The 12,774-nt window shown below is 55.2% G+C and overlaps 1 protein-coding gene across 10 annotated transcripts in view; it reads right to left on the bottom strand.

Annotated features, from left to right (window-relative positions):
- Positions 1-12,774, bottom strand: part of AGRN (agrin) — a 222,645-nt gene that overhangs the window by 34,128 nt on the left and 175,743 nt on the right. For all 10 annotated transcript variants that reach the window (XM_037881185.2, XM_037881188.2, XM_037881186.2 and 7 more), the window contains 9 exons: positions 10,921-11,066; positions 10,179-10,284; positions 9,144-9,257; positions 6,267-6,431; positions 3,738-3,881; positions 3,410-3,534; positions 2,929-3,034; positions 1,045-1,428; positions 97-231 (listed from right to left, as the gene is read on the bottom strand). In XM_037881185.2, the coding sequence (XP_037737113.1) occupies positions 97-231; positions 1,045-1,428; positions 2,929-3,034; positions 3,410-3,534; positions 3,738-3,881; positions 6,267-6,431; positions 9,144-9,257; positions 10,179-10,284; positions 10,921-11,066 (1,425 nt within the window). The remainder of the gene's footprint in view (positions 1-96; positions 232-1,044; positions 1,429-2,928; positions 3,035-3,409; positions 3,535-3,737; positions 3,882-6,266; positions 6,432-9,143; positions 9,258-10,178; positions 10,285-10,920; positions 11,067-12,774) is intronic.

Below are 12,774 nucleotides of genomic sequence, written 5' to 3'. Positions count from 1 at the left end.
TCTAGAGGGGACAGTAGCTTTCAATCCCTTACCACCAAGGTGGAGCTCAAGAGATTTTCTGTTGCCCACCCCCCGACTCGTGGGGCAGACACTCACCCGGGCAGTTGCTTCCTTCTGCATCAACAGCTGCCGTCTTGCCATCCGAGCAGCATCCCAGAGGGGAGTTATAACACGTTGCTCTTTCAATGGCCGGGGTGGATGTCACTTGGCTCTCCTCTGGCTCCTCTTCCCCTGCATGGCATTAGGGGCCACATGGGCATGTTACAGCCCTGGCGAGAGGCAGGACCCCCTCCAACCTCATCACGAGGTGGGACGCTCCTCCGGCCCTGGCACAGCCCCGGTGAGAGGTAGGACCCCTTCCAGCCCCGGCGAGAGGTGGGACTCCCTTCCCCCCTCCGGCCCTGTCACAGCCCCGGCAAGAGGCGGGACCCCCCCTCACCCTCAGTTTCTGTCACAGCCCCAGCAAGAGGCCCCATCAGACCCAGTCAGCAGTAGCTGCGCTCAGCCTGGTGGCCTGTGGGAGATGGACGGGCAGGTGAACCTCCAGGTGCTAGCAGATAGCCCTCCTCACTACTAAAGCCCCCTTGGTGTGCTGAGAAGCCCCGGGCTGAACGGGCCATGGAGACTGGACTAACATCTCCCCCCACAAGGTGGCCCCTGCTGCAGGTGAGCAAGGAGGCAGGTTGGCGGTGCGGCACTGGGGACCAGAGGCCTCCTACCTGTGCTGAAGGAGAGCCTCCCTCCCTACCCCAAGGCCACCTAGGCAACATCTTTCACCAGCACCCACTTCCTGTCTCACCCTGGCTTCACAGCTCCAATCCCCCCGCAGGCAGATGCTGCGACCAGCCTTTAAGGAGGTCTGGGCTGGGAGCTGAGTGGTGATGCTACCTCAGCACCCTGGCACTGTGATCATTTGGGCAGCGCCAACTCCACTCAGGGCCCACCAGCCAGAACAGCTGCTAAGGAGGAAGCAGAAGTGGCAGGAGCAGGGGATTGGAGACCACACGACAGCAACACGATTGAACCGGAGCAGAGGGCACTTACCGGCAGAGCCAGCCCCGCTGGCTTCCTGGTCCCCACTGATGCCCAGTTCTGGGTCACCGCTGCCTTCTGCGCTGCCAGACTCCGAGTACGCGGGTTGGGGGGTGGCCAGGACCACCGGAGCGGTGGAGAGGGGGCGGATGGTGGTCCTGCGGATCCCCTGGGTGGTCCAGGTGGTGGTAGCTGGCCGGGCAGTGGTCAACCGTACCGTGGCAGGCTGGCTTCTAGGAATGGGCCTGGCTTCGAACAGCAGGGAACTCGTGGCCGTCTCCGTGGGGTCGGGAGCCCGGGGGGTAAGCCTTAGAGGTGGGGGGTGGAGGAGCTTGTCCAGGGGCAGCGTGGGCAATGGCATGGGCTGCACGGTGTGACTCACGTGGGTGATGGATTCTGAAGGAGCAGCAAGAGGAGGCGGTTAGAGGGACGGACTGGACAGGAGCCATGGATCCCATCCTCTGGGAGGCAGGGCTAGGTCTATGGGGGAGGGACAGAGGGAGGCAGTCAGAGATCGTGCCCAGCGGCATAATAAAATCACAGAAACGTAGGACTGGAAGGGAGCTCAACAGGTCATTTAGTCCAGTCCCTGCACTGAGGCAGGACTAAGTGTTACCTAGCCCATCCCTGACTGCTGTTTGTCTAACCTGCTCTTACAAACCTCCCATGATGGAGATTCCACAACCTCTCTGGGCAATTTGTTCCAGCGCTTAACTACCCTGACAGTTGGGAAGTCTTCCTAATGTCTAACCTAAATCTCCCTTGCTGCAATTTAAGCCCATTGCTTCTTGTCCTGTCCTCAGTGGATAAGGAGAACAATTTATCGCCCTCCTCTTTGTAACAACCTTTTACGTACTTGAAGACTATCATCAGGTCCCCGCTCAGCCTTCTCTTCTCTAGACTAAACAATCCCAGATTTTCAATCTTTCCTCATAGATCATGTTTTCTAAACCTTTAATCACTTTTCTTGCTCTCCTCTGGACTTTCTCTAATTTGTCCACATCTTCCCCGATGCCTGGTGCCCAGAACTGGACACAATACTCCAGTTGAGGCCTTATCAGTGCTGAGTAGAGTGGAAAAATTACTTCTCATGTCTTGCTTACAATTCTCTTGCTAATACATCCCAGAATGATGTTCGCTTTTTTTTTTTTTTTTTTTTGCAACTGCATCACATTGACTCATATTTAGTTGGTGAACCGCTATAAGCCCCAGATCCTTTTCCACGGTACTCCTCCCCAAGCAGGCATTCCCCAGTTTGTATTTGTAGAATTGACTATTCCTTCCAAAGTGTAGTACGTTGCATTTGTCCTTATTGAATTTCATCCTATTTACTTCAGACCATTTCTCCAGTTTGTCAAGATCATTTTGAATTCTAATCCTGTCCTCCAAAGCACTTGCAACCCCTCCAACTTGGTATCGTTGGCAAGCTTTATAAGTGTACTCTCTATACCATTACCCAAATCATTTATGAAGATATTGAATAGAACTGGACCCATGACAAATCCCTACGGGGCACCACTCAATATGCCCTTCCAGCTTGACTGTGAACCATTGATAACTACTCTCTGAGTACGCTTTTCCTACCAGTTGTGCATCCACCTTATAGTAGGTTTGTCTAGGTTATATTTCCCTAGTTTGCTTATGAGAAGGCCATGTGAGGCAGTATCAAAAGCCTTACTAATGTATCACAACTACCACTTCCCCCTTACCCACAAGGCTTGTTACCTTGTCAAAGAAGGATACTAGGCTGTTTTGACATGATTTGTTCTTGGCAAATTCATGCTGAACGGTACTTATCACCTTATTATTGTCTAGGTGCTTAGTCATGCCGAGAGGAGTGGGCTAAGCACTGCCCATATGTGCCTGTCCGGAGTGGTAGATAGGGGAGAGACTCACCATGGCACTGCCCAACATGCTTCACCTTGATGACCTGCCCCTGCCGGCATGCAATGGTCTTCAGCTGGCACTGGTCACCATAGGTCACACCGTCAGAGCCACAGACCTAGGAAGGGCAAGGGAGAGTGGGGGCAGCTGGAGAGATTGGAGAGGCAGCTGGAGAGATTGCCAGGTCCTCTCATCATCCCCTCTGTAAAGCAGAGCCCACCTGAGACATGGGTTTCTCCTCCCCCCACCACCCATGATGCAGGCCCCCCCGTGCAAAATAAACCTCCCTCTTTAAATGGTCAGTGAAGGGTTAAAAGCCAGGGAGACTCCTGTTTGTGTCTCACTGCTGGGAGGAGACCCTAGGAGACAAATCCCAAAAGGAGGAGCCCAGAGGCACCCTGTGAGGCTATCTGAAAAATCCCTCCTTTGACACCTGGCAACATATCATCTCTCTCCGCACGCTGAGTGGAGCCGGGCTGCCTCCTCCTTTTACCTTGGTCATGTTGGCCTCCACGCACAGCGGGGACGGGCACTCGCAGTGGGCAAAGCCACTGACCTCCACGCATGACGCCCCGAACTCGCAGCTCATCTCGCGGCAGGACTTTGGCGCAGAGGGATCTGAGGGTGAGAGGAAGGAAAAAGACGCACATGTGGGTGATACACATATGAGGTGTCCCTCTACTCCGGTCGTGGATGCAAAACAAAACACGTCAGCAGAACGCAGTGGTAGCCACGCATCCGTTAGCCAGTACATCACAACTGACCCAAGATTTCTTCAGCAAGGAAAAAGAGCCACTGGCTAAGTGGCTTCCTCCCCTCACCTTTCTCGCAGCCGGTCATCCCCAGCTTGCTTCCGTTGGGGCACTGGTTGCATTTCATGCCAGTGATGCCGGTCTTGCAAGAGCACAGTCCAGTCATCTGCTCGCAGTCGTCACGCACCGAGCCCACCGGGTCGCAGTTACAAGCTTGGCAAGGAGGCAGTAGGGAGGAAAGGAACAAACATTGCCACATTTTAGAACGCGAGTCTTCCCCTTTTTGGTGCCTTCCACCAGAAGAGCTGAGCACCTGCGCATGCCAATGAATTCAACTTCCCTACCCCCTAGTTGCATTAATTTCAATGGAATAAACGGGCCCAGGGTCAACGATTAAAGCCTTTGAAATGTACAGTGTTAAATAAGGCTTGCATTTTAACATTGTTCCTTACTCCCTTCCCTTTTAGCCGGAGAGAATTTTTAGAGGGAACACCCCGCCTCCCACCCGCCATTTGACAGTCTTTTCGATGGTATTAAAGACAGGAATAACTGTCCTTTCTGAGGAAAAGGGAAGAAGTTAAATTATCTGGGCTGGAACTGCTGCTGCTGTTGTTAAAGTCTGATCCTGTGTCTTGAAAACAAACCAAGGCAAACTCACTCCAAAGGGGAGAAAAGAGAACAGCAAAGATGGGAAATGCAGCTTCTGCCTCTGGCTCCCTTGCAACCTGACTGCCGGAAAAACCCAGGCACAGCACATACCGTCCAAACTTGTACCAGCATCGGGCTGTTGAGGGCATTGCCTTTAGCTGCCTCCCTGGTCACAGTTTTAAAGTAGTGATGCAAAACTGGCAGTCTTGGCTGGCTAAGCCAGACTCTGGTTAGCCAGAAGGAAAAAGGAGAGGGAGAGGAAAGAAAAGAAATTCAGTGGGGAAGGACAAAGTTTCCCTCCAAAGTCCCTTTTGGGGATCCCCAAAGGGGAGTGATGGGTGGAACACCCCTTCCTCTCGTTATTTCGTCCACCACTTCGGCTTAATTCCCTGCACGCCAATTTGGGTCCATTGCTTTCCAGTCTCACACTTCTCCCGTTTACCAGGCATGATCTCCTCACAATCCTTGAGTTCTGCCAAGGACATTTTGTTCGGACTAATTCAGTCTCCCTTTCGCTAGGGGCAGAATCAGGAAAAGAACCCAGGAGTCCTGATTCCCGTACTAGTCTCTAATCCCTACATTGTACTTCCCAATGGAGGAAAAGAACCCAGGCGTACTGGATCCCAAGTCTCCTGTTCCTACCGTTAGTTTCATGGATCCTCAGTCTCATTAACACTAAGGTCACTTTGGTAATTCCGTTTACCTTAACTGCAAGTCTCCACAGCCAGCACTGTGTACAGGGCCCTTATGGCAAGTGAGAGTCTGGCCACAGATTTTAAGGTGAGATGGGGCCATCATGAGCAACTAGTCTGACCTCCTCCATAGCACAGGCCAGAGATTATATCCAGTAATTCCTGCACTGAGCCCATATCTTGTGGTCGAGCTAGAGGGGATCTTTTAGAAGAAACATCCTATCTCGATTTAAAGACACTGAGTGGTGGAGAATTAACCACAGCCCTTGGGTCGCTGTTCCAATTACCTTCTCCGTTAAACTGGCATCCTATTTCCAGTCTGAACTTTTCTGGCATCACCTCCCAGCGACTGTGTCTATGTTTAGACAAACACTAACTCCCAGAGTCAGGAGTGGAACCCAGGAGTCCTGACCACCCAGGCCTTTGCTTGAATCAACAAAGCTTCCTGCATCCTGTTTAACTGCATGTCGTCGTAAAACGTGAGCTTGCAATCCCAGAGCCTGAGACTCGTATTCAATCACTTGACCTAAGACCAGGTGGAAGCATGACACACGTCTATCCCTCTGGAGAGAGAGAGTGCTATAATTTCAGAGAGTGAGAAAGACAGAATCACATCTCTATTGTCTGTAATTTCCTCCAAATAACTCTTCTTTCCCTGACCAGTCTGTCCTCTTCCCATTTGGCACGTATCGATTTTCTGGCTCGTGTCTCCAACGGAGCTTGAAATTAACATGGCTTTTTTTGTTTACTTCCTTGTTTGTACAGGGGCATTGCTGGTGATGTCGGCGCAGATTTGGGAATCGGCCGTGCAGACTCTGACAGGGATTCAGGGGAGCGTCTGATGTTCCCTTGCAATGGACTGGGCAGCCAACCTGCCGAATCCTGTGCTGGACCAATTCCATGTCACCCCAGACAGTAGAAACAACCCTTTCCCCTGAGTGTGATTTCACACCTGGGTCTGATGCAGCAGCATTGGGGAGTGCTTGGCACCAGTTTGGAGACACGTTCCCATAGCGCTAGCCTCTGAGAGAACTGCAGAAATACCAAGAGTCTGGGCCCTGTATGGTGTCGTTTAAGGAGGCTTGGATCTCCTCCCACGAGTGGGATTTAGTTGAGGTCTGGTGCGAATCAGGTCAAGATCTCTCACTGGGAGACAGGAAACACCTAGGATTAAACTGTTTTTGTGGTAGGGCAGCAGGAGAAGGGTAAACACGAGTGGTCAGTGGGTTCCTCTTCCCCGGCACCCCCCGGTACTCACGGGTGCAGCCGCTCTTGCTGTCCGTGACTATCCCGCGGAAGTTCCAGAAGCCAGGTTCACAGCGGTCGCACTTCAGTCCCCCAACCCCCGGCTTGCAGGAGCACTGGCCGGTGGTGGGGTCGCAGGCCCCCCCATACGAGCCGTAGGGGTAACATTGACAGGTGCCTGAGAGGGTCAAAGAGAGCAAACCCTCAGTCCCATTAGCAGCAAGCAGCAAGGGTCTGGAATAGGAGGGGGCTTAACTCGGCTGTATGAGCCAATCTCATCTGCTCAGCTGAGGCAGTAATGCATTCCTGGGGCGGGTACCAGGACGCTGATCAATGTATCCTCCCTCTGCCTCATCAAACCCCTTCCCCTTCAAATCCCCCATTGACCAGGGGGCCGTCTTAAAACCTTCAAGCTACTCCTGCTCACTTTGCTTGCATCTATCGTTCCTCTCTCTTTCTAAAATGAGGGAGGAGATCCAGAGAATGAGAGAGATGCCACTATATTCCTGGGAAGCAGGGGTGAGAGGGATGGATAATCCCATAATATCTGGGGTGAGAGGGCAGAGAGGGGGCAGGAAAGGGAGGAGAGGCCAGCAGTTGTCGTGTCCCACCTCCTCCACTTCCCAGGATTGAGCGAGAGCCATAAGGGGAAATCATTATCTCCAGACCCAGCTGTGTGGAATAAATAAAGTCACTCGCATCAGGTGATTACATTTGGATTTATGCTCCCGTCGCCAACTCAAGGGCAAGGGTAGAACAGCAGGGGAAGGGAAGCTGGACACAGAGCAAGCCAATCAATCCGGGTGGTTTCCTCGGGGAGCGATACCATGCAGGAATCCAGAAGGAGGGGTGAGGCCCCAGCGAGGGTTGGGGGGCGGTCACTGACCCAGAGGATGACTATTATAATTTGTACTGCAGGAACACTTAGGAGCCCCAGTCACAGAACAAGGCCCCACTGTCCTGGGTGCTGAACAAACACAGAACAGAACGACAGTCCCTGCCCCAAGGAGACAAGAGACAACTGGTGCATACAGACAGACCCATGGCATAGCACAAGGAATCAATGGGACCATGCCGGTCGGGGTGGTGGGGGGCGGGGGAGGGAAGAAGGGGCTTGCCACACCTGCTCTCTAAACGCCTGTCCAGTGTTTTGCAGGCCCAGAAGCACTGGCACTGATTTACCGAGCTGCCGGGGTTGGGGGGGGGGGGGGGAGAGTCAACCCCCATTCTTCCCAGACCCCACCCCCACTCCACCCCTTCCTCCAAGCCCCCACCCTGCCCCGCCTCTACCCACCCCACCTCTTTTCGCCTCCCCCCGGCACCTCTTCCTGTTTTTTTTCCATGGGTGCTCCAGCCCCGGAGCACCCACGGAGTCGGCGCCTATGCCTGGAGGCAAAGAGTTTGCGGAAGGACAATGAGGTGGCTTTGTGGGTGGTTATGGGGAACTCTGAGCAAGGGGCAGCCTGGGGGAAAGCAGGACGGGGTTCCTTTGAGAACCTCACGAGTGGGCGATGAAGGCTGGGATCATTGGCTGAGCAGAGGCGGAAGTCAGCTTGCCAGCCCAAGTGGTGCCATGCGCTGGCCCCTTTGGGCTGAAGCCCACCTGCGGTGACCCCGCACCATGAGAGCTCTGGCACGACGAGGGCGCTGTCAGAACACCGCTGTTTATTAAATTACACAGCACATTAATTGATGCTAAATCCCCATCAAGCGTGCATTAGCCAGGCCCATACATGGCTTTAACTATATTTCCGCAGTTTAATGTGCTTTCCTAACAGTCAGTCACAGCCTCAGCTGTTAATATATGGCTAATGCCTTTCCGAACATGCCTTCTTTGAAAGCCCTGACTCCTGTAATTATTTAATAAATATTAATGACGCATTCATCAATGCAGCCTCCTGAGATGCGGAGTCACCTCTCAGTCAGCCCTGGCGTGGGCTGCCAAGGATCTACGGGGCGTGAGGATGTGGATCTGCCTCGTACTCTGGGGCCAGGGCTGGAGCCAATCTGTGCCCAGCTCAGCCCCAGAACTAGCCCCGAACTCCCTGCAAGACGCCCTCGGGAAGCGCTCACCGCTGGGAGCACTGAGCACCCTCAGCTCCCAATAACGTGGGGGCTCAGCCCCAGGCCAGCTCAGGCTCTAAGAAAGGTCTGTTCCCATCCAATAATGGGACAGGCGGCGGAGCAGTGCTGCTAACCGTCTTTGAGCTGCCACATGGAGAGCAACCCAGAGAAAACAAACAAGGCCACCACTTGCCAAGGCTTTCCTGAGCTTGGCTCCACCGGGAGCCAGCTGCCATCTGCACAGGCCACGAAAGCTCGCGCCGGGTTTGGTCCTTGCCCAGAGAGGGAGGGAGGTTTGGGGCATTCAGTTCAGAGCAACCCTCTGGCATTGCTCCCCGCATAGATTTAGAGCAGCTTGTGAACCGGAAGCATATAGAAAACGAGAGGCGCTGGGAATTGAGAAGGCAAAAGGGGTGTGCGGGTCTCTCTCTGTTTGTGGGTGGGCGTGCTCCAGACTGCGGGCTCTGGAGACACCTGGAGGCTCTGGTATGTCTAGTGGAGGAACTGGAAGGGGCAGCTATGCTACGGGAGAGCTTCTCAGCCTGGGGGTTGCCAACAGACTTTTGGGGGAGCTTCTCCCCACCCTCCCTTTCCCATGGCTAGATGGGAGGGAGACTCCAAAACTTCTGTTATAACCTGGGAGAAGGGCGTGGAAAAGGCGAAGACCCCCTGCTCTACTGCCTGACCCTGAAGAGTAATCCTCTGTAGAGGAGGTTTCCCCATTATCTGCCGTCTGGATCTCCAGACTGTTCCCGACAAGGGAGTCACAATCCAGGACCCCTCGTCTGTTACAAGAGATTCCCCCCAAGCCCCACGGTTCACTCACTCGGGCAGCCAGCTGAGCCCACGCCGAGGGCCACGGTTGTATTATCTGGACAACATCCATATATGGTCTGGCTGCAGTGCAGAACCTGGAGTGGCGGGGAAGGCGTTCCAGTGACTACGGAGAGAGGGAGGGACACAGGTCACACCTTGGGCAGACGGGGAACTGCAGCTGTAACCGGGCTACAGCAGGGCAATATAACAAATGCATGGGATCCAGGCAGATGTGTCTGTCCATGTCCTCCCTGCACAAACACCCTTGGTCTCTGCCCTGCATTAGGGCAGGGACACTGATTCCAGGCCCTCCCCAGTGCAAGAAGTAGCATGCAAACAGATGCACAAAACGGCTCAGCTGCTGCATTGGTACCAACAAACTAATGCTGGCCCCGCCAGCAACGCAGGCTGATCCAGCCGTGGTCCCAGACGCAAAGCGGAGGAGCCCCCTATGCTGCAGGGAAGGGAGCAGCTGAAGGCTGATGCAGCCCCTGCTAGCCCAGGGTCTGAATCCCCGCATTGGTCAGCGTGACAGAGTGCTAGGAGCCCAGAGCTGACCCAGTACTCTGGTCACTGCGGTACTAGCCAGTCCCGCCCTGGAGTATCTTTAATTGAGGGGGATGGGTGATTAGGCAAGAGGCTGAGGAGCTAATGAGAACAATCCCATCAGCTGGGAACAGTTCAAGGACAGGAAGGAAGTGCAAGGGGGGAGGCTGGCAGGGGCCAGGGGATGCAGAATCCCAGGAGGGTGAGATCTTGCCTTCTCCCTCCCTGGAGAGCAGGCTAAGGGGGAAGTTTACTACTGATTGCATGTGGCTGCATGAGGCTGTACTGGCGACCTGGCAGAGAGGACCCAATAAATAACACACGGTGTTTATCAACTCAAAAGTCTCCAGCCTCTTTGTGGTGACCCAAAGGGCGGAGGAGAAGGGACCCTGTTGCCGTCCCAGACAAAAGGCAGAGGAGCATGGGATGCTGTGGGGCAGGAGCTGGCTAAAGGCCAATCCCTGCTCTTGCCCGGGTCCGAACCTCAGTGGGGACTCACCACGGCAGGCTCCTTGGCTGGTGACGTAGAGGTCCTGGCGTTTCTCGCAGCGTGTCTTCTTGAGCTCACACTCGTTGGCATAGGTCGCACCATCAGAGCCGCACACCTGCTCGGAGGATGGGTGTGGGGGAGGAAGAGAGATCACTGTCTGCAGCCTCCAGTGTGCAGAGAGCTGCCTCCCCCTCTCAGCAATGGAGAGCCCCCCGGGGTGCCCCCATCCCCAGGCCAGTGCTGGGCAGGGAAGCTGGAATTCTGAATCCGGCACTAACCAACTCTGCCTGGGTGGAATAACGGCTACTAAGGGAGACGGGCCGGGTGCCAGCCCGCAGCACCCAGAATGCAGCATGGGTCCCCCATCCCTGGCAATGGGAAAGGCATCTAGTCACACCTCTGACCAGAGCAGGGGCTGGCTGTGCTGGAGAGGCCCCCCTGAGACGAGGGGGATGAGGGAAGAAGGCACAGACCAGTAGGGATACAACAAGAACTGAGTGGGACTTCCTCCCAAACTCAAATGGGCTCTGTGAGTCTGGGACAGCTTGGGGGAACTTCTCCCCCCCACCTGCCCGCTAGGATTTCCACAGCCCCACCCAGCTGTGGCCGGGGTTAGAAGAGCGGCAATACCCCGAACCAGGCTGGGCTTGCGAGACCTCCAGCCTGAGGGCCTGCAGAGACCTCAGCAAAGCGCCCCTCACTAGGCTGAGCTCTCTTCCAGAGCCAGGGGCGGGCGGGCAGGGGGAATTACCGGGTTGCGCGGCACAGCCAGGCAGGTGAAGTCACACACACAGCGGTCGTCCTCCACGTCCTCGTCCCACGAGCCCCCGTATTGCCGGCAGCGGTCCTGTTCGCACTCGTTATCATCCCCAGAGCCTGAGCCCCCCGAGCCACACTCTGCAAAGGAAAGGAGGGGACCCTGAGCCAGGGGGACCCTGGAGGCTGACTGCTCCTAGGCCACACCTGGCCCTCCGAGAGCAGCAGGACCCTCCTCCCACAGGACAGAGCATCCAGCCCCGCAGGAGGATGGAATACAGCCAGGTGGCCAATAACAAGGGGACATCTCTTTGCAAGGTTCCTTGAAGACGGGCTCAGGGCTTCACCTGTAGTGGCTTGGCGAGCAAAAGCTCAGAGCTCACGTCTAACTCGGATGGCTACCTGGGATCAGACACAGAGGAGCCCCACGCACAGTATGAATAGCAGCCAGCTGGCTTCACAACAGTTTAACTCCCTCTTCTCTAACCCAGCTTCTCCCCCCACGCTGCAGCAGGCAAACGGATTCCTTCTGCTCGGATAAGCACAGAGACCTGGGTGGTTTTGGTTTTCAGTTGGAAGTCCAGCCAGGCAGATTACCGGCTTGGCAGAGAGACACTTAATGCGCTGTATGTCAACCCAGCTCCGCAACCAACCACGAGACGCTCAGCGCTCTGGCAGCAAGAGAGAGATGTTGATTTCAAAGGCTTTAAAAAAAAAACAACCTGCCCCCTTTTTATGGAGCGATCAAAGGATGGGAGCTGACGTTACACAGAGAATTATTTAAGCTCTTCTCTCGGAAGGACAGCAACCTGAAATTCCCTGGGGAGGACTGTGATCAAACGCCATGTTATGTCTTCCACTCTCCCTAGCCCTGCCACAGCACTCCAGCCCTATCTGGCTAAACTACATGTGCAATGAGCTAGATGGTCTTAGCTGACAGAGTTAACACATTGAAGGGACAAGGTGGATGCTGTTCCCCTACTGGCCTTCAGCCAGCACTGCTCCAAAGTCTTCCCACTCTGGAGGTCTGGGTTCATCGACTTCGGGCCACCAGTGAAATGAGTTGGGAGGCCTCAACCTGACCCCGATGAGTGGCTGGGCCCAGAGCAGAGCACTGCAGGTGACGACTGAGGTGCACCGGCAGAGCTGCAGGAGGGGCAGGCCTGGTGTCCCAGAGGTTGCTGGGGATCAGTATGGCGGAGCTGTGGGGGAGCTGCAGGACTGGCCTGGCAGGGCAGGACGGAGGCGCACAGGCAGAGCGGCGTGTGGACTGGAGTAGCAGCTGATGCTGCAGGTGAGGATTGAGACGAAGAAGCAGGGAAGCTGGGGCACATTCAGCTTTGCTGTAGCCAGCATTTTCCGCCCCTGCCTTTCAGTGGCGCTAGCCCCACTCCTCACCTTCACAGAGGAGTCAGGAAAGAGCAGCCCAGGGACACACTGCTCTGAGCAGCCTAGACACTGCTGACCGCTCCCTGCCTCCAGGCGAGTTTTTGTGAAGCTTGCCCAGTCCAGCTCAGGGACAGACACTGGAGTATGGACTCCCACTGTGGGCCTGACCACACCTACTGTAGTCAGTGAAAAGACCCCTCCCCGCCCTTGACCTCAGAGGGGTTTGGATCAGGCCCTTAAAATCCAGTCCGGGTCTGTCACCCTCTGTCTGGTGGCCTGTGTCGAGCGGGCTGCTGGTTTCAAACCCATTGGCATCAATTGTCCCCAGACTCGAGAGAAGCACTGGGGGGTCGCATGGGCCGAGGACACTGAGCTCCCCTCTCCCACTTAACGGGGATCCCCCAGGCTGGGGCAGGCAGGCCAAGACGTGCAGGAGGCTGTCTCTGGGGCTAAACAGAGG

Source organism: Chelonia mydas, chromosome 18 (genome assembly GCF_015237465.2).
Source record: "Chelonia mydas isolate rCheMyd1 chromosome 18, rCheMyd1.pri.v2, whole genome shotgun sequence".
Taxonomy (NCBI): domain Eukaryota; kingdom Metazoa; phylum Chordata; order Testudines; family Cheloniidae; genus Chelonia; species Chelonia mydas.
The sequence above is the reverse complement of the archived record's forward strand: the minus strand, read 5'-3'. Positions and strand labels throughout refer to the sequence as shown.